Here is a 24,104-nt window from a genome sequence, read left to right as displayed (position 1 = left end):
CAGGTGAAACAGATCAGGGTGTGACAAATGCTGCATAACAATGACAATAGGAGTTGGCTACACAGCACAAAGTGATCTGGAACTAGGCTAAAATCAATTGTGCTTTTTCATGAATAAATTGTTCAATTAATGAATAGTTTAAGATTCCATTTTTCATTCATTCTGAGCTGTCCCTATGTCTTCAGAAAAGAAGATTATACAAGACAGATATATTGAAACCGTGAGTCCTCTAGTGGTTATGAGTGGTACTGTACGTTGTTTTCCTCGCCTGCTGGAAGATCCAGAGCGCTCTGGACTATAACCAAAGTAGGAAACTGTAGATATTCAGAACGGGTGAAACTGTACGGAATGTTCTCTCCATATGGCACAATTCTAGTCTACTGACACCCCTCCTCCTTCCTCATGTTGGTTTACTGTGGTGTAACATTGTTTCTCAATTTGTAAAACACATACTGTACCTATGCCAATTTCAAACAGAGACTGAATAGCAACCTTGTAGATATAATGTAAATTAATATCCGAATGCTATGAAATGCGTTGGTCTCATTCTGACCTATTGCGAAATGCATTGATTTCTCAATCTTTTTGGTGCGATTAAAAAGAAGGGAAATGCAAATGTATTTCTGTCACTAATAGTTTTGCATATCTTAGTGCAAAACCAGCATGGGAACATCAGCTAAGAAGATACAATGTGTGCCAGAAATCTGTTTTTAAGGCAGTTATGTTTTAAGTGAACGATTTATTTATTTATTAAGTAAGTGACTCATTACTTGAATATCTCAAAAGTTTGACTGTTGACCCTTTATTTTTTTATAATACATGCTGTTGACCAATTGTGGATTTTTTTAAATGTGGATTATAAACAATTCCATTGTGTAATCCAGATTTTCTCTCCGGAAATGTCTTTGTGAAATAAATCCACATGGTGGCAGTCTGTTCTAAGGATGGGCTGCAAGTGATGTTTTCTTGGCTAAATGTGTCCCTGTCCATGAGGAGCAGTGACCGCAGTCAGGAATATGCATTACACTGCAACCTTCTAGTTTACATCAGGCCTACACAAGAAAGTAAATGAGCCTGGGAGCCTGTGACACATCTTCCGCTTTTGGACGTAACAAGGAAAGTCCATCTCAACTCCTCCACATTTATTGGATTTGTTGAACAATGCAGAAGAGAACCTCCCCTGACAGTTTTTTTCTTCTCATATTTTGGATTTACATTGAGCTCAGTTGTCAAATAAAGTGAAATTAACATGAAATCAACAAAACATTTCAGCACGACATTGGATTTAGATTATAGAAATCGTTGAAAATGTATTTTTCAACAAATGTTGTGTTGAGGGTCAGCATGACAGAGGGGATGTTGCCTACCCTCACCACCTATTTCATAGACTTCTCGTGATGGTGTTACTACTTAAAAAATAATTGTGGCTCCTTCTATCTGTCAGATAGGATTTGGGGCGTATCATATAGAGCCCCATAGTAGAGGTGTCATAATACCCATAAAACCTAGCAGCCAAATATATTGAAAAATGAAGGGTGGAAAATCAATTGAAACCATTTCTGCATTTCTACACACACACACACTGTCACTTCATCACACAAACACACACTCCATCATCTGCTCACTCACACATAATATGCACATACATTTATACTGACTCTATACACACGCACACCCACTCACATACAAGCTGCTGTTACTCTGGTTCTCTTATATCCTGTTGCCTAGTCCCATTACCCCTGTACATATCTACCTCCATCACTCCAGCATCCCTGAACATGTAAATATGGTATTGGAACTGACCCTGTATGTTACTTACTTATTGTGTTCATATTTCTTCTAATTTCTTGTGTGTTTTTTCTAGTATTATTGATTGTTACGTTGTTGGGTTTTGAGTTGGTAAGAAAGGCCTTTCACTGTACTTGTGAACATGACATTAAAACCTTCAACTTTAAATAAAGAAAATACTATAAGGTTGACTATCTAGGCCGACATAGTACACTTTGTGATGATTAGGCTATGCAGGCCTAACTGTGTAACAAGCAATATTCATTAATCTGTCTCACATCTAGGCTATGTATAAATAAAACAATTAACGAAATTGCTGTGAATATGATATATATAGGGTCTATATACAGTATGTAAAAGTTAATACAACCTATAATAAAGTCAATCACTGTAAAAACACGGACAAATGACGGGAGAAACCGCAGTGTCAATATGTCTTCATCAAATATGGGTCAGTGGGTCACATAAATACCCTGGTATCGGCATACAGATCAAGACCTAGGATCATGACTTAATGTTGGTGTCGGCTTGCAAGAGTCTAATGGTGCTTTCAAGACAAATGGGAACTCGGGAAAAATGAGGTCAAAAAATGACGTCAGTGATCTTCACGTCGGAAAGGAGGAGCTCTAGAAAGATTCCGAGTTTCCGAATTGTAATTCCGAGTTGGATGAACGTTCACAAGGTTTTTTTCCCGAGTTCCTAGTTGTCATGAACGCCCTGAAGTCGACATCCAAGTTCCAAATGGTTTTGAACGCGGCATAAAACTGCTTACTAAGGGCGTAAGTGACACTGCTGTCCCCACGTTCTTTCACTTTGACTCCGCCCACTCCGAGTGGGCATCTCTAAATGACCATCGTTCGCACGCCGACAGGAGGATGCTTATGGTTTGCCTACGGGGAGATAGGAGGACGTTGTCGAGGTAAGCGGCAGAATGCAGCCTATGACTGAATGAATGGACAGATCAAGCTCTGATGACTAAACGTTGTAGTGAGAAAGAGATGGCATGTATGCTGACCTTTTATGAAATGGCCTGTAGGCGCTGAGCTTCTTATTTATTATAGTCTTATATAGATTTTAAGGATCACCAGTGCATGTATTATTTATTAGGATCCCCTCCACCCCCATTACTAGGATACCCCTAATCAGCGGGTAAACATAACTTGCCCATAACTTGTCCCCCCATCACCGCATTTGACTGCTGTCATTATTGTCGTTTATATCTAAGTAGCGTGTTAGCAAACAGTATCCTTTTATTGAGAAATTGTACATACGGAATTAATATTAGCCTACAATAGAGTAAAATCGGACGAAACTTGTAATTAAAACATCATAGACGTTGCATTATATAGAGTTCATCGCATGGGGTCCCCACAAAATAAGAGTTGGGCAACCTGTTGGTTTACTGTAATTTAAGATATTTATTGTCCAAATGTGATTTATTTATGCACTGCATTTGACTTAAAGTATGTTCTAAATTCTAATTATGCACATTATGTCTACATTGTGTTAGAAATGCGTTGTATGCATTGCATGACTTTGGGCCAGTGCCACAGAAGCTTTGGGAACTTTATGAGGTTACTGTTAACCTCCTAGTTGGCGCTATTATTCCTTACGTCCTAGTCATTGCCATTGACGTCCTGCTCGTGTACCCCTGCGACCATTTCGTACATAAAACATCCTCCATTCAGGCTGTAAATGTTGGTTTCCTCCTTAACTTGATTTATTAATGGCCCGCAGGACTAAAACAAATGGAGAAAATATGCGCAGGGGAGAGTGGGGTATTTTGCACAATTTTTTACATTAAGCATCACTAAGTCAAGGGAAATATAGTATTCTTTCTAACAAATAAATGTACATATATTTCAGGATGTTGTGTATCCCTTGAAATAATCAGAATTAATATAAACATAACAGTTTTGAAAACATAGCTAGTCCAAAATAATTGATCTCTTGGCACAATTTATGGTGTAAGTATGGTGTAAATTAGTGTAACAGTATAGTTTAGACTGTCCCCTCGCCCATACCCGGGCGCGAACCACATCAACAACTGACACCCGCGAAGCATCGTTACCCATCGCTCCACAAAAGCCGCGGCCCTTGCAGAGCAAGGGGAACCACTACTTCAAGGTCTCAGAGCAAGTGACGTCACCGATTGAAACGCTATTTAGCGCGCACCACCGCTAACTAGCTAGCCGCTTCACATCCGTTACACTAGTCGGCCAAAGTTAATTCATGGAATGGCATTATGGTGTATTGCATATATAGACAGGTTAAATCTATGCCTATGTTCTGATATACAGTGCCTTCGGAAAGTTTTCAAACCCCTTGACTATTTCCACATTTTTTTATGTTACAACCTTATTCAAAACTGTATTAAATATTTTTTTCCCCTCATCAGTCTACACACAATACCTCATAATGACAAAGCAAAAACAGGTTTTTAGAAATATTAGCTAATTTATTAAACATAAATACTGAAATATCACATTTACATAACTATTCAGACCCTTTACTCAATACTTTGTTGAAGCACCCTTGGCAGCGATTACAGCCGTGAGTCTTCTTGGGTATGACTCTACAAGCTTGGCACACCTGTATTTGGGGAGTTTCTCCCATTCTTCTCTGCCGATCCTCTCAAGCGCTGTCAGGTTGGATTGGGAGCGTAGCTTTACAGGTCTCTCCAGAGATGTTCAATTGGATTCAAGTTCAGGCTCTGGCTGGGCCACTTAATGACATTCAAAGACTTGTCCCGAAGCCACTCCTGAGGTGTCTTGGCTGTGTGCTTAGGGTTGTTGTCCTGTTGGAAAGTGAACCTGTGCCCCAGTCTGAGTGCTCTGGAGCATGTTTTCATCAAGGATTTATTTTTTTATTTTCATCTTTGCCCCGATCCTGACTAGTCTCTCAGTCCCTGCCGCTGAAAAACATCCCCACAGCATCATGCTGCCACCACTATGCTTCACCGTATGAATGGTGCCAGGTTTCCTCCAGACGTGGCGCTTGGCATTCAGGCCAAAGAGTTCAATCTTGGTTTCATCAGGCTTTCTCATGTTCTGAGAGTCTTTAGGTGCCTTTTGGCAAACTCCAAGCAGGCTTTCATGTGCCTTTTACTGAGGAGTGGCTTCTATCTGCCGATGTGAGTAAGTCCTTTAAACAGGTTAACATCCCCAAGGACACAGGGCCAGACGGATTACCTAGACACATACTCAGAGCATGGATTGACCAGCTGGCAAGTGTCTTCCCTGACATTTTCAAACTCTCCCTGACCCAGTCTGTAATACCTACATGTTTCAAGCAGACAACCAGAGTCCATGTGCCCAAGAACGCCAAGATAACCTGTCTAAATTACTATCGCCCTGTAGAAGTCACATCTGTAGCCAAGAAATGCTTTGAAAGGCTGGTCATGGCTTACATCAACACCATCCACTCCAATTCGAAAATCGCCCCAACAGATCCACAGATAACTCAATCTCTATTGCACTCATCAGATACGCTGCTGTTACTGTTTAGTATCTATCCTGTTGCCTAATCACTTTATCCCTACGTACAGTGCCTTGGGAAAGTATTCGGCCCCCTTGAACTTTGCGACCTTTTGCCACATTTCAGGCTTCAAACATAAAGATATAAAACTGTATTTTTTTGTGAAGAATCAACAACAAGTGGGACACAATCATGAAGTGGAACGACATTTATTGGATATTTCAAACTTTTTTAACAAATCAAAAACTGAAAAATTGGGCGTGCAAAATAATTCAGCCCCTTTACTTTCAGTGCAGCAAACTCTCTCCAGAAGTTCAGTGAGGATCTCTGAAATAGGCTTTTTTATTTCTTACCCAAATTACGCCGTGCCATGTAAAGGCACGGGAATGAAGACCAAACAAAAACGTATACAACACACAGGGGTGAAACCCAAACAAAAGAGCGAGGAGTACCTCAAATAAATAACACTAGCGCACAATGATTAACACACGGGACGAGACCCATAATCATCTGTGCATTCCACAATGGCACGAAAGCCGAAACACACAGCACAGGTACTCACACACACCAACGGACATTACAACAATAATCGACAGGACACTGTTAAACTAAGGGCACACTTATTGTAAGGGGCAGGGAAGTCAGACGCAGGAGAGCAGAACTTGGTAATAGCCGGAGCAGTTTAATAGCAAAACCCACGGCATCAAAATAACAAGCACTTACAATAAACAATCCCACACAAAGACATGGGGGGAACAGAGGGTTAAATACACAACAAATGATTGAGGGAATTGAAACCAGGTGTGAGGAAAAACAAGACAAAACACATGGAAAATGAAAAGTGTATCGATGATGGCTAGAAGATCGGCGACGCCGAGCGCTGCCCGAACAAGGAGAGGACCTGACTTCGGCGGAAGTCGTGACACTTATACAATTACTAATCATTGGGAATAAGGGTCAGGTGTGCGTAATTAAAGTTTCTGAGGGATCTGTGATACTTAATGTGTTCGAGCGAATCAGTTGTGTTGTGACAAGGTAGGGGTGGTTTTACAGGCAACATCTGCATCAAGCTAAAGGCTAGAGCTGCCGCTTTCAAGGAGCGAGACACTAATCCGGACGCCTATAAGAAATCCCACTATGTCCTCAGATGAACCATCAAACAAGCAAAGCATCAATACAGGATTAAGATTAAATCCTACTACACCGGCTTTGAGGCTCTTTGTATTGTGGCAGGGCATGAAAACTATTACGGACAACAAAGGGAAAACCAGACAGGTCAAACTTTAAACAGGTCAACATTCACAAAGCCGCGGGGCCAGATGGATTACTAGGACGTGTACTCAAAGCATGCGCGGACCAACTGGCAAGTGTCTTCACTGACGTTTTCAACCTTTCACTGACTGAGTCTGTAATACCTATAGTTGAAGACGGGAGTTTACATACACTTAGGTTGGAGTCATTAAAACTCGTTTTTCAACCATTCCACAAATTTCTTGTTAACAAACTATAGTTTTGGCAAATCTGTTAGGATATCTACTTTGTGCATGACACAAGTCATTTTTCCAACAATTGTTTACAGACAGATTATTTCACTTATAATTCACTGTATCACAATTCCAGTAGGTCAGATGTTGACATACACTAAGTTGACTGTGCCTTTAAACAGCTTGGAAAATTCCAGAAAATGATATCATCAAATCAAATCAAATGTATATATATAGCCCTTCTTGCATCAGCTGATATCTCAAAGTGCTTTACAGAAACCCAGCCTAAAACCCAAAACAGCAAGCAATGCAGGTGTAGAAGCACGGTGGCTAGGAAAAACAAGGCGAAAACCTAGGAAGAAACCTAGAGAGGAACCAGACTATGAGGGGTGGTCAGGTCAGGTCAGGGTTCCATAGCCGCAGGCAGAACAGTTGAAACTGGAGCAGCAGCACGGCCAGGTGGACTGGCAACAGCAAGGAGTCATCATGCCAGGTAGTCCTGAGGCATGGTCCTAGGGCTCAGGTCCTCCGAGAGAGAGAAAGAAAGAGTGAAAGAGAGAATTAGAAAGAGCATACTTAAATTCACACAGGACACCGGATAAGACAGGAGAAGTACTCCAGATATAACAAACTGACCCTAGCCCCCCGACACATAAACTACTGCAGCATAAATACTGGAGGCTGAGACAGGAGGGGTCAGGAAACACTGTGTCCCCATCCGATGATACCCCCGGACAGGGCCAAACAGGAAGGATATAACCCCACCCACTTTGCCAAAGCACAGCCCCTACACCACTAGAGGGATATCTTCAACCACCAACTTACCATCCTGAGACAAGGCCGAGTATAGCCCACAAAGATCTCCGCCACGGCACAACCTAAAGGGGGGTTTCAACCCATCATGGCTTTAGAAGCTTCTGATAGGCTAATTGACAATATTTGAGTCAATTGGAAGTGTACCTGTCAGTGCCTCTTTGCTTGACATCATGGGAAAATCAGAAGAAATCAGCCAAGACCTCAGAAAAACAATTATAGACCTCCACAAGTCTGGTTCATCCTTTTTTCAATTTCCAAATGCCTGAAGGAACCACATTCATTTGTACAAACAATAGTACGCAAGTATAAACACCATGGGACCACGCAGCCATCATACCACTCAGGAAGGAGACGCGTTTTGTCTCCTAGAGATGAATATACTTTGGTGCGAAAAGTGCAAATCAATCCCAGAACAACAGCAAAGGACCTTGTGAAGATGCTGGAGGAAACAGGTACAGAAGTATCTATATCCACAGTAAAACGAGTCCTATATCGATATAACTTGAAAGGCTGTTCAGCAAGGACGAACGTCCTGCCACTGCTCCAAAACCGACAGAAAAAAGACAGACTACGGTTTGCAACTGCACAAAGATCAAACTTTTTGGAGAAATGTCCTCTGGTCTGATGTAACAAAAATATAACTGTTTGGCCATAATGACCATCGTTATGTTTGGAGGAAAAAGGGGGAGGCTCGCAAGCCGAAGAACACCATCCCAACCGTGAAGAACAGGAGCGGCAGCATCATATTGTGGGAGTGCTTTGCTGCAGGAGGGACTGGTGCACTTCACAAAATAGATGGCATCATGAGGGTGGAAAATGATGTGGCTATATTGAAGCAACATCTCAAGACATCAGTCAGGAAGTTAAAGCTTGGTCGCAAATGGGTCTTCCAAATGGACAGTGACCCCAAGCATACTTCCAAAGTTGTGGCAAAATGGCTTAAGGACAACAAAGTAAATGTATTGGAGTGGCCATCACAAGCCCTGACCTCAATCATATAGAAGATTTGTGGGCAGAACTGAAAGAGCATGTGCGAGCAAGGAGGCCTACAAACCTGACTCAGTTTCAGTTTCATGTTTCAAGCAGACCACCATAGTCCCTGTGCCCAAGGAAGCCAAGGTAACCTGCCTAGGTGATTACCGTCATGAAATGCTTTGAAAGGCTGGTCATGGTTCACATCAACAGCATCCTCCCAGATACCCTCAGGTGGTAAGGGTAGGCAACAACACGTCTGCTGCGCTGATCCTCAACACTGGGGCCCCTCAGGGGTGTGTACTTAGTCCCCTCATGTACTCCCTGTTCACACATGACTGCGTGGCCAAACACAACTCCTACACCATCATTAACAGTGGTAGGCCTTACTATCGAAAACGATGAGATAGCCTATAGGGAGGAGGTCAGAGAACTGGCAGTGTGGTGCCAGGACAACAATCTCTCCGTCAATGTGAGCAAGACAAAGGAGCTGATCGTGGACTACAGGAAAAGGCGGGCCGAACAGGCCCCCATTAACATTGACGTGGCTGTAGTGGAGAGGGTCGAGAGTTTCAAGTTCCTTGGTGTCCACATCAACAACGATCTATCATGGTCCAAAAACACCAAGACAGTAGTGAAGAGGGCACGACAAAACCTTTCCCCCCTCAGGAGACCGAAAAGATTTGGCATGGGTCCCCAGATCCTCAAAAAGTCATAAAGCTGCACCATCACCGCCTGGTATGGCAACTGCTCGGCATCTGACCATAAGGCGCTACAGAGGGTAGTGCATACGGCACAGTACATCACTGGGGCCAAACGTCAGAGGAAAGCCCATAAAATTGTCAGAGACTCCAGTCCAAGTCATAGACTGTTTTATCTGCTACTGCACGGCAAGTGGTACCGGGATGCCAAGTCTAGGACCAAAAGGCTCCTTAACAGCTTCTATCCCCAAGCCATAAGACTGCTGAACAATTAATCAACCCCCCCTCCATTTGTTTTGTACACTGCTGCTACTCACTGTTTATTATCTATGCATAGTCACTTCACCCCTACCTACATGTACAAATTACCTTTAACCTGTACCCCCGCACATTGACTCGGTACCGGTACCCCCTGTATATAGCCTCGTTATTGTGTTATTTTTTTTTTTTTTTTCACGGTAAAGTCTACACTGTATTCGGCACGTGACAAATAAAGTTTGATTTGATCTGATTTGATACAGAATATAGCCCTATTTGGTAAAAGACCAAATCCATATAAGCAAAGAGAAACAACAGTCCATCATTACTTTAAGACATGAAGGTCAGTCAATACGGAACATTTCAATAACTTTGAAAGTTTCTTAAAGTGCTGTTGCAAAAACCATCAAGCTCTCATGAGGACTGCCACAGGAAAGGAAGACCCAGAGTTACCTCTGCTGCAGAGGATAAGTTCATTAGAGTTACCAGCACCTCAGAATTTGTAGCCCAAATAAATGCTTCACGGAGTTCAAGTAACAGTCACATCTCAACATCAACTGGTCAGAGGAGACTGCGTGAATAAGGCCTTCATGGTTGAATTGCTGCAAAGAAACCACTACTAAAGGACACCAATAATAAGAAGAGACTTGCTTGGGCCAAGAAACACAAGCAATGGACATTAGACCGGTAGAAATCTGTCCTTTGGTCAGATGAGTCCTAATTTGAGATTTTTGGTACCAACCACTTTGTCTTTGTGAGACGCAGAGTAGGTGGACGGATGATCTCTGCATGTGTGGTTCCCACCGTGAAGCATGGAGTAGGAGGTGTTATGGTGTGGGGGTGCTTTGCTGGTGACACTGTCTGTGATTTATTTAAAATTCAAGGCACACTTAACCCATCTGGTTTGCGCTTAGTGGGACTATCATTTGTTATTCAACAGGACAATGACCCAACACACCTCCAGGCTGTGTAAGGGCTATTTGACCAAGAAGGAGAGTGATGGAGTGCTGCATCAGATGACCAGCCTCCATAATCACCCGGCCTCAACCCAATTGAGATGGTTTGGGATGAGTTGGACCACAGAGTGAAGGAAAAGCAGCCAACAAGTGCTCAGCATATGTGGGAACTCCTTCAAGACTGTTGGAAAAGCATTCCAGGTGAAGCTGGTTGAGTGAATGCCAAGAGTGTGCAAAGCTGTCATCAAGGCAAAGAGTGGCTACTTTTGATTTGTTTAACACTTTCTTGGTTACTACATTATTCCATATGTGTTAGTTCATAGTTTTGATGTCTTCACTATTATTCTACAATGTAGTAACTATAAAGAAAAACCCTTGAATGAGTAGGTGTGTCCAATATTCTGTATATTTAATTGAGTTCATAAAGTCATCTATATTTTATTACATATAATTAATTTCTCTTCTATTTTGAACCACCACATCCACATCTTCTTCGGCTGACACTTGGTTATTTCACGACAAACAGCACCAGTTACTGGAATTCATATGCTTCATATGAGCCTGTTATGAGCTGCACATAGACAGCTTGTCTCTTCTTAGGCAGTTTTTTATAGTGGCAGTTTTCGCAGAGCACTAAATCTTTAATAAAGCCTTCATAGATGCTTTACAAACATTCATAGATGCTTTATAACACTTACTAAACTCACATTTTACATGTGTGTTGCACTCAATAACATTACTACTTGTTGTGAAACCTTTGGTCATATAGCATTACCATTTTTATCTGGTGTGGTGGATAGTTAACACTGTATTTGTTTTTGTGTTTTTCTTCCAGGCACTGCCAAGGAGGTGAGTTCAGGGAAAATCCCTTTTCAGCCTCAAGCCACGTTCACCACCTTTATAATATCCAGTATGGCTGAAGAAATGCCTTCATGGACCTCAGAAAGGTTTGTTGATAAAGTATACATTTCAAAGAGAAGTATCCGGAAAAACTTAATAAACAAAATGCACTACATTTCCCACGTGCCCTCGGAGAGTGTAAAAGTCAACACTGCTCACAAAGTGGAAAGTGACTCTAACCCATCTGATAATGACTACACTGACTCCCTCTCAGGTAGTAGCTACACTGGGATGATTTATTTAAACCCACAAACACCTACATGGACTCTGGCTGAGAAGTTTGCTGGGCTCAACTCTGGAAAAGACAAGAGACTGTCTCTCAATCAGGACCTCTGTAGTCCTCCAGGTTCACCGGCAGCCATTAAACATAATGTTGCCAATAGGAGAGGTTCTACAGGTCTGGAGGGGGTCTACTCAGACTCGTCACAACAGGAGGAAGGCAACATCAAGAATGGTACGAAAAGACTTCTGCAGAGGAAAGTGTGCAGCGGTGATCCTTCCGATCTGAAGCTGCGTCTGGTGAGAGAGATCAGGCCCAAAACCAAGGAGTCTCTGTCTGATGTTCGTCATGATGTGCGTGATGTACGTGGTAACAAGGGGAATTGGAAGGGTGGAGAACCGCTAGTCATTCCCCCTCCACTAAACAAGGCTATGGCCATGATTGATGCCTGTGAGGATAAGGTGCCTATAGTGTTTGCTGCCATGAAGAAACGTGGAGTGGAGGGAGACACAGAGAACCGGCCCTACAAGTGCACTCACTGCAACTGGGCCTTTAAGAAGTCCAGCAATCTGCAGAGTCATCTGGATACTCATAGTGGCCTGAAGCCTCATATATGTGACCTGTGTGGCAAAGCCTATTCTCACCAAGGCACACTGCAGCAGCACAAGCGCCTGCACACTGGAGAGAGACCGTACCACTGCCCCTTCTGTGAAAAGACGTACATCTGGTCCTCCGATTACCGCAAGCACATTCGCACGCACACCGGAGAGAAACCATACGTGTGCGAGACCTGCAGCAAGGACTTTGTGCGCTCCTCGGACCTGCGGAAGCATGAGCGCAACATGCACACCAATGAAAAACCCTTCCCGTGCACGCAGTGTGGCAAGACCTTCAACAAGCCACTGTCCCTGCTCCGCCATGAGCGCACTCACCTGGGCGAGCGGCCCTTCTGCTGTCCCATCTGCGGGAAAGCCTTTGCCGTGGCCAGCCGCATGGCAGAGCACCAGAAGGTGCACACCGGGGTGAGACCCTACACCTGCCTGGTCTGCACCAAGTCCTTCACCAAGTCCTCCAACCTGCTGGAGCACCAGGCCGTACACAGCGGTATCCGCCCCCACAAGTGTCCTCAGTGCGGGGTGGCATTCGCCATGGTGTCCCGCCTGGTCCGTCATCAGCGTGTACATACCGGAGAGAGGCCCTACGACTGCACAGGCTGCAGCATGTCCTTCAGCCGCACAGCTGCTCTGAAACGCCACCAGGAGCAGACGTGTGCCGGGAGGATCTTTGTCTGTGTGGAGTGTGATAAGGCTTTCCAGTGTGCCTCTCAGCTCACTGAGCACATGGTGAGCCATGAATGACCCTATTGCTGCTACTGCTGCTACTGCTGCTTCTGTTGTTGAAGACTGATTTATGCTGTTTGGGAGCTACCCTCTCATAGAGTACAAACAGTTGGTCTAATCAACCTTACTGATCTCTACATCCTACGCTCTTAGAAAAAAGGGTTCCCAAAGCGTTTTTCGGATGTCCCCATAGGAGAACCCTTTTTGGTTCCTGGTACAGTTGGGCAAAAAAGTATTTAGTCAGCCACCAATTGTGCAAGTTCTCCCACTTAAAAAGATGAGAGAGGCCTGTAATTTTCATCATAGGTACACTTCAGCTCTGACAGACAAAATTAGAAAAGAAATTCCAGAAAATCACATTGTAGGATATTTAATGAATTAATTTGCAAATTATGGTGGAAAATAAGTATTTGGTCAATAACAAAAGTTTATCTCAATACTTTGTTATATACCCTTTGCTGGCAATGACAGAGGTCAAACGTTTTCTGTAAGTCTTCACAAGGTTTTCACACACTGTTGCTGGTATTTTGGCCCATTCCTCCATGCAGATCTCCTCTAGAGCAGTGATGTTTTGGGGCTGTTGCTGGGCAACATGGACTTTCAACTCCCTCCAAAGATTTTCTATGGGGTTGAGATCTGGAGACTGGCTAGGCCACTCCAGGACCTTGAAATGCTTCTTACGAAGCAACTCCTTCGTTGCCCGGGCGGTGTGTTTGGGATCATTGTCATGCTGAAAGACCCAGCCACGTTTCATCTTCAATGCCCTTGCTGATGGAAGGAGGTTTTCACTCAAAATCTCACGATACATGGCCCCATTCATTCTTTCCTTTACACGGATCAGTCGTCCTGGTCCCTTTGCTGAAAAGCAGCCGCAAAGCATGATGTTTCCACCCCCATGCTTCACAGTAGGTATGGTATTCTTTGGATGCAACTCAGCATTCTTTGTCCTCCAAACACGACGAGTTGAGTTTTTACAAAAAAGTTATATTTTGGTTTCATCTGACCATATGACATTCTCCCAATCTTCTTCTGGATCATCCAAATGCTCTCCAGCAAACTTCAGACGGGCCTGGACATGTACTGGCTTAAGCAGGGGGACACGTCTGGCACTGCAGGATTTGAGTCCCTGGCGGCGTAGTGTGTCACTGATGGTAGGCTTTGTTACTTTGGTCCCAGCTCTCTGCAGGTCATTCACTAGGTCCCCCCGTGTGGTTCTGGGATTTTTGCTCACTGTTCTTGTGATCATTTTTACCCCACGGGGTGAGATCTTGCGTGGAGCCCCAGATCGAGGGAGATTATCAGTGGTCTTGTATGTCTTCCATTTCCTAATAATTGCTCCCACAGTTGATTTCTTCAAACCAAGCTGCTTACCTATTGCAGAATCAGTCTTCCCAGCCTGGTGCAGGTCTACCATTTTGTTTCTGGTGTCCTTTGACAGCTCTTTGGTCTTGGCCATAGTGGAGTTTGGAGTGTGACTGTTTGAGGTTGTGGACAGGTGTCTTTTATACTGATAACAAGTTCAAACAGGTGCCATTAATACAGGTAACGAGTGGAGGACAGGGGAGCCTCTTAAAGAAGAAGTTACAGGTCTGTGAGAGCCAGAAATCTTGCTTGTTTGTAGGTGACCAAATATTTATTTTCCACCATAATTTGTAAATAAATTAATAAAAAATCCTACAATGTGATTTTCTGGATTTTTTTCTCTCATTTTGTCTGTCATAGTTGAAGTGTACCTATGATGAAAATTACAGGCCTCTTTTGTCTTTTTAAGTTGGAGAACTTGCACAATTGGTGGCTGACTAAATACTTTTTTGCCCCACTGTAGATAGCACCTTTTTTGAAGGACAACATCCTGCTAGGCTGCTAAGCCTTAAAATACAGTGCCTTCAGAAACTATTCACACCCCTTTCCTTTTTCACAAGTGCCCTCAACCGGTACGATGCATTTTGCATCATATGATGTAGCGTTTCCATCATATGATGCTCAATGCATCATACACGTTGTATTTCTGTATTTTATCTTGAAGTTGTATATCTTGAAAACTTGATTGCTGACATGGAAAACATTTTGGGACTATATAAAAAATGGACTAATGAAACAAATACCAAAAGATGGTTTGGGGTGGAATTTTCCTTTTATGGCCGTGATAGGAGAAAACTGAGGATGGATCAACAACATTGTAGTTACTCCACAATACTAACCTAAATGACAGATTGAAAAGAAGGAAGCCTTTACAGAATAAAAATATTCCAAATCATGCATCCTGTTTGCAATGAGGCACTAAAGTAAAACTGCAAAAAATGTGGCAAAGCAATTCACTTTTTGTCCTGAATACAATGCATAATGTTTGGGGCAAATCCAACACAACACATCACTGAGTACCATATTTTCAAGCATGGTGGTGGCTGCATCATGTTATGTGTATGCTTGTTATCAGCAAGGAAAAGGGAATGGAATAGTTGAGTCTGGTTCAGTCTGCTTTCCAACAGTCACTGGGAGACAAATTTACCTTTCAACAGGACAATAACCTAAAACGCAAGGCCAATAACCTAAAACACAAGGCCTTGCAAAAGTATTCACCCCCTTGGCATTTTTCCTATTTTGTTGCATTACAACCTGTAATTTGAATGGGTTATTATTTGGATTTCATGTAATGGACATACACAAAATAGTCCAAATTGGTGAAGTGAAATGAAAATAATAACCTGGTTCAAAAAATTCTAAAACATCTCAGTATATATACAGCTGTTCTGAAAGGCCCCAGAGTCTGCAACACCACCAAGCAAGTGGCACCATGAAGACCAAAGAGCTCTCCAAACAGGTCAGAGACAAAGTTGTGGAGAAGTACAGATCAGGGTTGGGTTATAAAAAAATATCCTAAACTTTGAACATCCCACAGAGCTCCATTAAATCCATTATTTCAAAATGGAAAGACTATGGCACCACAACAAACCTGCCAAGAGAGGGCCGCCCACCAAAACTCATGGACCGGGCAAGGAGGGCATTAACCAGAGAGGCAACAAAGAGAACAAACATAACCCTGAAGGAGCTGCAAAGCTTCACAGCAGAGATTGGAGTATCTGTCCATAGGACCACTTTAAGCCATACACTCCACAGAGCTGGGCTTTATGGAAGAGTGGCCAGAAAAAAATAAGTAAACATGTTTGGTGCTTGCCAAAAGGCATGTGGGGGACTCCCACATATGGAAGAATATGGAAGAAGGTACTCTGGTCAGATGAGACTAAAATTGAGCTTTTGGCCATCAAGGAAGACGTTATGTCTGGCGCAAACCAAACACCTCTCATCACCTCAAGAACATCATCCCCACAGTATATTTATTTTATTTATTTCACCTTTATTTAACCAGATAGGCTAGTTGAGAACAAGTTCTCATTTACAACTGCGACCTGGCCAAGATAAAGCATAGCAATTCGACACATACAACAACACAGAGTTACACATGGAATAAACAAAACATACAGTCAATAATACAGTAGAACAAAAGAAAACAAAAAGTATATATACAGTGAGTGCAAATGAGGTAAGTTAAGGAAATAAATAGGCCATGGTGGCGAAGTAATTACAATATACCAATTAAACACTGGAATGGTAGATCGGCAGAAGATGAATGTGCAGGTAGAGATACTGGGGTGCAAAGGAGCAAAATAAATAAATAAATACCAGTATGGGGATGAGGTAGGTAGATAGATGGGCTGTTTACAGATAGGCTAAGTACAGGTGCAGTGATCTGTAAAATGCTCTGACAGCTGGTGCTTAAAGCTAGTGAGGGAGATGTGAGTCTCCAGCTTCAGAGATTTTTGCAATTCGTTCCAGTCATGGGCAGCAGAGAACTGGAAGGAAAGACGACCAAAGGAGGAATTGGCTTTGGGGGTGACTAGTGAGATATACCTGCTGGAGTGCGTGCTACGAGTGGGTGCTGCTATGGTGACCAGTGAGCTGAGATAAGGCGGGGCTTTACCTAGCAGAGACTTGTAGATGACCTGTAGCCAGTGGGTTTGGCGACGAGTTTGAAGCGAGGGCCAACCAACGAGAGCGTACAGGTCGCAATGGTGGGTAGTGTATGGGGCTTTGGTGACAAAACGGATGGCACTGTGATAGACTGCATCCAGTTTGTTGAGTAGAGTGTTGGAGGCTATTTTATAGATGACATCACCGAAGTCAAGGATCGGTAGGATGGTCAGTTTTACAAGTGTATGTTTGGCAGCATGAGTGAAGGATGCTTTGTTGCAATATAGGAAGCCGATTATAGATTTAATTTTGGATTGGAGATGCTTAATGTGAGTCTGGAAGGAGAGTTTACAGTCTAACCAGACACCCAGGTATTTGTAGTTGTCCACGTATTCTAAGTCAGAGCCGTCCAGAGTAGTGATGCTGGACGGGCGAGAGTTGTATGGCATTGAAGCTCGTCTGGAGGTTAGTTATCACAGTGTCCAAGGAGGGGCCAGAAGAATACAGAATGGTGTCATCTGCGTAGAGGTGGATCAGAGAATCACCAGCTGCAAGAGCAACATCATTGATGTAAACAGAAAAGAGAGTCGGCCCGAGAATTGAACCCTGTGGCACACCCATAGAGACTGTCAGAGGTCCAGACAACAGGCCCTCCGATTTGACACACTGAACTCTATCAGAGAAGTAGTTGGTAAACCAGGCATGGCAATCATTTGAGAAACTGCCAATAAGAATGTTGTGATTGACAGAGTCGAAAGCCTTGGTCAGGTCGATGAATACGGCTGCACAGTAATGTCTCTTATCGATGGCGGTTATGATGTCGTTTAGAACCTTGAGCGTGGCTGAGGTGCACCCATGACCAGCTCTGAAACTAGATTGCATAGCGGAGAAGGTATGGTGGGATTCGAAATGGTCAGTAATCTGTTTGTTACCTTGGCTTTCGAAGACCTTAGAAAGACAGGGTAGGATAGATATAGGTCTGTAGCAGTTTGGGTCTAGAGTGTCACCCCCTTTGAAGAGGGGGATGACCGCGGCAGCTTTCCAATCTTTGGGAATCTCAGACAATACGAAAGAGAGGTTGAACAGGCTAGTAATAGGGGTTGCAACAATTTCGGCAGATAAATTTAGAAAGAGAGGGTCCAGATTGTCTAGCCCGGGCTGATTTGTAGGGGTCCAGATTTTGCATCTCTTTCAGAACATCGGCTATCTGGATTTGGGTAAAGGAGAAATGGTTGGGGCTTTGGCGGGTTGCTATGGAGGGTGCTGGGCAGTTGACCGGGGTAGGGGTAGCAATGTGAAAAGCATGGCCAGCCGTAGAAAAATGCTTATTGAAATTCTCAATTATAGCGGATTTATCGGTCGTGACAATGTTTCCTAGCCTCAGAGCAGTGAGCAGCTGGGAGGAGGTGCTCTTATTCTCCATGGACTTTACAGTGTCCCAGAACTTTTTTGAGTTAGTACTTGCCTTAGCTTTTCCAACTGCCTGTGTATATTTGTTCCTAACTTCCCTAAAAAGTTGCATATTACGGGGGCTATTCGATGCTAATTCAGAATGCCACAGGATGTTTTTGTGCTGGTCAAGGGCAGATAGGTCTGGCGTGAACCAAGGACTATATATATTCCTAGTTCTACATTTTTTGAGAGGGGCATGCTTATTTAAGATGGTGAGGAAGGCACTTTTAAAGAATAGCCAGGCATCATCTACTGACGGGATGAGGTCAATATCATTCCAGGATACCCCGGCCAGGTCGATTAGAAAGGCCTGTTCGCAGAAGTGAAACAGGGAAACCTGTTTCAGTCTTCCAGAGATTTGAGACTGGGACGGAGGTTCACCTTCCAGCAGGACAATGACCCTAAGCATACTGCTAAAGCAACACTTGAGGGGTTTAAGGGGAAACATTTAAATGTCTTGGAATGGCCCAGTCAAAGCCCAGACCTCAAACCAATTGAGAATCTGTGGTATGACTTAAAGATTGCTGTACACCATTGGAACCCATCCAACTTGAAGGAGCTGGAGCAGTTTTGCATTGAGGAATGGGCAAAAATCCCAGTGACTAGATGTGCCAAGCTTATAGAGACATACCCCAAGAGACTTGCAGCTGTAATTGCTGCAAAAGGTGGCTCTACAAAGTATTGACTTTGGGGTGGTGAATAGCTAAGCACGCTCAAGTCTTCTGTTTTTTTGTCTTATTTCCTGTTTTTTCACAATAAAAAATATTTTGCATCTTCAAAGTGGTAGGCATGTTGTGTAAATCAAATGATACAAACCCCCCAAAAATATATTTTAATTCTAGGTTGTAAGGCAACAAAATAGGAAATATGCCAAGGGGGGTGAATACTTTCGCAAGCCACTGTATACAATGGAGTTGCATACCAAGATGACATTGAGTGTTCCTGACTGGCCTATTTACAGTTTTGACTTAAATCGGCTTGAAAATCTATGGCAACTTGAAAATGGCTGTCTAGCAATGACCAACAACTTAACCGAATTTTAAAAATAATAATATGCAAATATTGTACAATCCAGTTGTTTAATGATCTTAGAGACTTACCCAGAAAGACACAGCTGTAATCACTGCCTAAGGTGCTTCTACAAAGTATTGAATCAGGGGTGTGAATACTTATGTAAATGAGACATTTTTGTATTTCATTTTCAATAAATTTGCAAATAATGCTTTGGCATAAAGAGTATAGGAAGAGTCAACAACATGATTTGGGTATGAGTTAACATAATATGAATGTTTAAAAGGGAGATTTTCACTGGACAGTTACTTAAGCATCCTCTGAAAATATTCTAAAATCTATTCTAAAAAACCTATGCTAATGCAAGCATGAGTTTGGTTGAAAAAAAGCTAAATTGTTTAGGAAGATGTATGATGCTCAGGAATTATATGCCGCTTTCTATAATTTTTGTGATCTCTTATATAAGGAATGTGGTAAAATACCCCAAAAAATCAACTGTCATCTGTCATCCTCAATGATGGAGAGTATTGGATTTAGTTTACTACACTGTGGTTACATAGTTTCTTTATTCTGTGTGAACTTGACAAAGACTGTCTGAAAAATATATACTACCAGGCATTACTTTGCCCGGAATGACAGTTTGAGTGTATCAATATGTTTTCAAATGTACTTTGTTTTTTACCTGTTCTTATAAAATAGATCACTCTGGTTCATTGACACAAGCAACAGCTTGTTTTCATCAATTTATTTTTTAAAGTATGTCAGTTTGTTATTGTTTTTATCATTTGAGCATGCCTTCTTTCTGGTAACCAATAGTTCTATTCAAATCTCTATTATTCTGCAATACAGTATTTGACTTAGAATGGAGTAGACTAGAATACAATACAATACAATACAATTCATCTTTCTTGTCCCCAAAAAGCAATTCAGTTGCATCAAAATTGGACAGTCATAGTTTGACAGCATGTATAGTGGGGCAAAAAAGTATTTAGTCAGCCACCAATTGTGCAAGTTCTCCCACTTAAAAAGATGAGAGAGGCCTGTAATTGTCATCATAGGTACACTTCAACTATGACAGACAAAACAAGAAAAAAAATCCAGAAAATCACATTGTAGGATTTTTAATGAATTTATTTGCAAATTATGGTGGACAAGCTTTTTTCCGGATGCCCCAAAAAAAATCATAAAGGGGATTCATCAGAGAAAATTACTTTATCCCAGTCCTCAGCAGTCCAATCCCTGTACCTTTTGCAGAATATCAGTATGTCCCTGATGTTTTTTCTGGAGAAAAGTGGCTTCTTTGCTGCCCTTCTTGACACCAGGCCTCCAAAAGTCTTCGCCTCACTGTGCGTGCAGATGCACTCACACCTGCCTGCTGCCATTCCTGAGCAAACTCTGTACTGGTGGTTCCCCGATCCCACAGCTGAATCAACTTTAGGAGACGGTCCTGGCGCTTGCTGGACTTGGGTGGCTGACGCCTTCTTCACAACAATAGAACCGCTCTCCTTGAAGTTCTTGATGATCCGATAAATGGTTAATTTAGGTGCAATCTTACTGGCAGCAATATCCTTGCCTGTGAAGCCCTTTTTGTGCAAAGCAATGATGACGGCACGTGTTTCCTTGCAGGTAACCATGGTTGACAGAGGAAGAACAATGATTCCAAGCACCACCCTCCTTTTGAAGCTTCCAGTCTGTTATTCGAACTCAATCAGCATGACAGAGTGATCTCCAGCCTTGTCCTCATCAACACTCACATCTGTGTTAATGAGAGAATCACTGACATGATGACAGCTGGTCCTTTTGTGGCAGGGCTGAAATGCAGTGGAAATGTTTTTTGGGGGGATTCAGTTCATTTGCATGGCAAAGATGGACTTGCAAATTGCCATCATACAAACTGAGGCAGCAGACTTTGTGAAAATTCATATTTGTGTCATTGTCAAAACTTTTGGCCACAACTGTACACATGAGCACCTCTAAGAAGAACACCTAGTAGCCTATCAAGTGCAGTGTGCATCCCAAATGGCACCTATGGGTCCTGGTCAAAAATAATGTACTATATAGGAAATAGGTTGCTTCTTGGCAAGCACACCTAGTAGCATATGAAGTGGAGATCAGTCATGAGGGTGCAGTTCTAAGGTTAATCATATGGGAACAATCTGAATCTTTGAAAGTACAATATGGAATGTATAACATTTTTGTTTGTTATGGATTTGGCAGGTTTTGTTTTTGTATTTTTTACCTGTGTTTTTGGTGTCTTTGATGAAGAGCATGGACACCTTGATTGCAAAGGACTGCCGAATAACATAATGCAGAAAGCACCATCCTTTTCTGAAAATATAGACCAGCAAGATTGAATTCAATGGACGTCCTTTGAAGCACTTTAAAGCTCACAGCAGGGACCTTAAATGAGTTTGAAAGTCCAGTAATTTGTCTTACTAAGACCAGGTGATCCGTTGTGAAAATTGGTCCCCCAATACCTCTGTAGCACAGGAGGCTGCTAACGGGAGAACGGCTCTTAATAATGGCTGGAATGGAGTGAATGGAATGGTATCAAACACATGGAAACCATGTATTTAATGTGTTCGATACCATTCCATTTATTCCCTTCCAGCTATTACTATGAACACGTCCTCCCCAATTAAGGTGCCACTCGCTGCCTGTGCTCTGTAGTTAACCTTAAGTCTTACTACAATCCACAACTTACTCAATAATACAGTTTTGATACCATCAGATACCATCAGTGCCATCCAGTCACATGATACTATACAGTAAGAGTCTCACTCACTATTTCTATGCAATAATCTAGAGATTGGGTTGAATGAAAACCAGAGCGGAGTCATTCAGAGCTGCTGTCCGACTGACAGGCTAATGGTCATTAGGAGTTCACATGATACTACAAAAGTGCTGTTAATACATGGTGCTAACAAGCCCCCTTTGTCCTGATTGTGTTCACATCCTGAATGTACCCACATTTGTAGACGATCAAAAGACACATTGTGATCTGATTGTGATCTTCCTGACCACCTGCTGAGGTAGACAGGCACATAGCCGTGGGAAGTAGGGGTGCTGAGGGTGCCGCAGCACCCCCTGATTTCTTCTCCACAAAAGTAGTGCACTGGGCCTTTACTAGTACGATATTAACGGACTTATATAGCCGTCTGTAGTGCAGCACCCCCGCCCTCAAACATCTTCCCACGTCCATGGACAGGCATGCATTGTGTCTGGATATCTTACAAATGTAGACATATCTAGACAGTGAAACCATTTGAATCATAATTATCCCACCTTCTAAAATCATTGACAGGTGGCACCATTGACTTATGACATCAATTTCTGTTTTAAAATAAATACATTTATATTATTTTTGAAAGAATATTCATTAAATAATTGGATGCATGTTAGCACCCGGTATAAACAAGGCTCTGGTCACTAGTGTGTTCACTTCCTAGTGTGTTCACTTCCTAGTGTGTTCTCTTCCTAGTGTGGATACATTTGTGAGAATAAATATTGTGTGAATATTTGCTAGATGTCAGAAAAATGTAGAATGTTATTTCAGGTGTCAAATTGATATTCTATTTGAAGACCAAAGGTCTACCGAATATTGCAGGTTTGAAAGAATATATAATATTTACTGTACTGTCTGCAATGGAGCTGATTTCTGTAGCTGTCTGCTGCAGTAACACATAGATGTTATGTGTATAATTGGATTGGAGTAAAAGAGAACAATAATTGAAATAAAAGAGAATGCGAATAACAATCAATTGTTTGTATTTTTTGAAAATGTTTAATGTAAACATTATAGTAAATTTTATTTGTAAAGCGCTGAAATGTTCATTAACAGTACAAGCAGAAACCTCTAAGCAGAAATCATGATAAGTTATTGATTCAGTGGAATCATTTTTGGTTTTGAGACACACAGTTACATTGGCAATGGAGCTTGTATTACTTATAAGATATATTGGACAAGACGTTTCACAAGAGTTGGGAATTTGAACCCCAGCAACCCACCACAATCAGATAGCAAATAACTAATCTTAATGTGATTTTTTCTCTTGCTGATGATCCTTATTAGTGACAGGTTTAATTTCTCAAACTAGATTTAGCACATATCCATTACCACAGACATACTTTCAATGTACACACATACATTTATACAGTTCAAGAGTCACAGCAGAGTAGACATTACAGAATCTATGGAACTGGTGACATGCACAACATACATTTCCTCCTATAAGACCCTGAAAATAAAATGAGGGGGGAAGGGTTCTAATCTCACATATGGAATCATTTTATAAAAAAAAGGTCATACCATGGATCATTTAGCTATTTCATTTTGGAATTTTAGGACCCCTTTAGGTAAAAAAAAAGAAGTTAATAATTTGATAAAATATTGAATTTGACCTTTACTACTGGTCCATGAATATCATAAGGAATAAAGTTTTGAAGTGTCTGTCCTATATCTTGTTGATATAAGAAAGCTCAGGATTTATTTTTTTTTACACATATTTAACCCCTTGCCACAAAACTACCTCCATACTTCCATTCATTTGTATGGGTTACCTTTAGATGAGTCTCGGATGCTACAAATGTTTTTGTGAGAAGACAGATTTTTGAAATGCTTCCTGGTCTAACAAATAGCGCTGTAGCTCTGCCACTTGTCACCGCAAATGTGGAAGGGCGACATAGGCAGATGTGGTGGATTGAGAAGCAGCCCATTCAAAAAAACTGATACTGTATCTCTAGCTTAAACTGATGGATTT

The 24,104-nt window shown here is 42.1% G+C and overlaps 1 protein-coding gene across 2 annotated transcripts; it reads left to right on the top strand.

The window, feature by feature from the left end:
• The first annotated feature begins 2,437 nt into the window (after positions 1-2,437).
• On the top strand, positions 2,438-23,101 carry znf648 (zinc finger protein 648). 2 transcript variants are annotated; one of them, XM_090236075.1, is made up of 3 exons: positions 2,438-2,707; positions 11,288-12,915; positions 20,971-23,101. In XM_090236075.1, the coding sequence occupies exons 1-3, from the start codon at positions 2,635-2,637 to the stop codon at positions 21,067-21,069; spliced, it is 1,800 nt and encodes a 599-aa protein (XP_090092201.1). In that variant the 5' UTR covers positions 2,438-2,634; the 3' UTR covers positions 21,070-23,101. The 2 variants fall into 2 exon arrangements, with proteins under 2 accessions (XP_090092201.1, XP_021460121.3); XM_021604446.3 differs by lacking the exon at positions 20,971-23,101 and having other exon boundaries at positions 11,288-16,427.
• Positions 23,102-24,104: the final 1,003 nt, after the last annotated feature.

Source organism: Oncorhynchus mykiss, chromosome 5, assembly GCF_057628025.1.
Source record: "Oncorhynchus mykiss isolate SJ-2025 chromosome 5, ASM5762802v1, whole genome shotgun sequence".
Classification (NCBI taxonomy): domain Eukaryota; kingdom Metazoa; phylum Chordata; class Actinopteri; order Salmoniformes; family Salmonidae; genus Oncorhynchus; species Oncorhynchus mykiss.
This window is presented reverse-complemented; position numbering and strand designations above follow the sequence as displayed.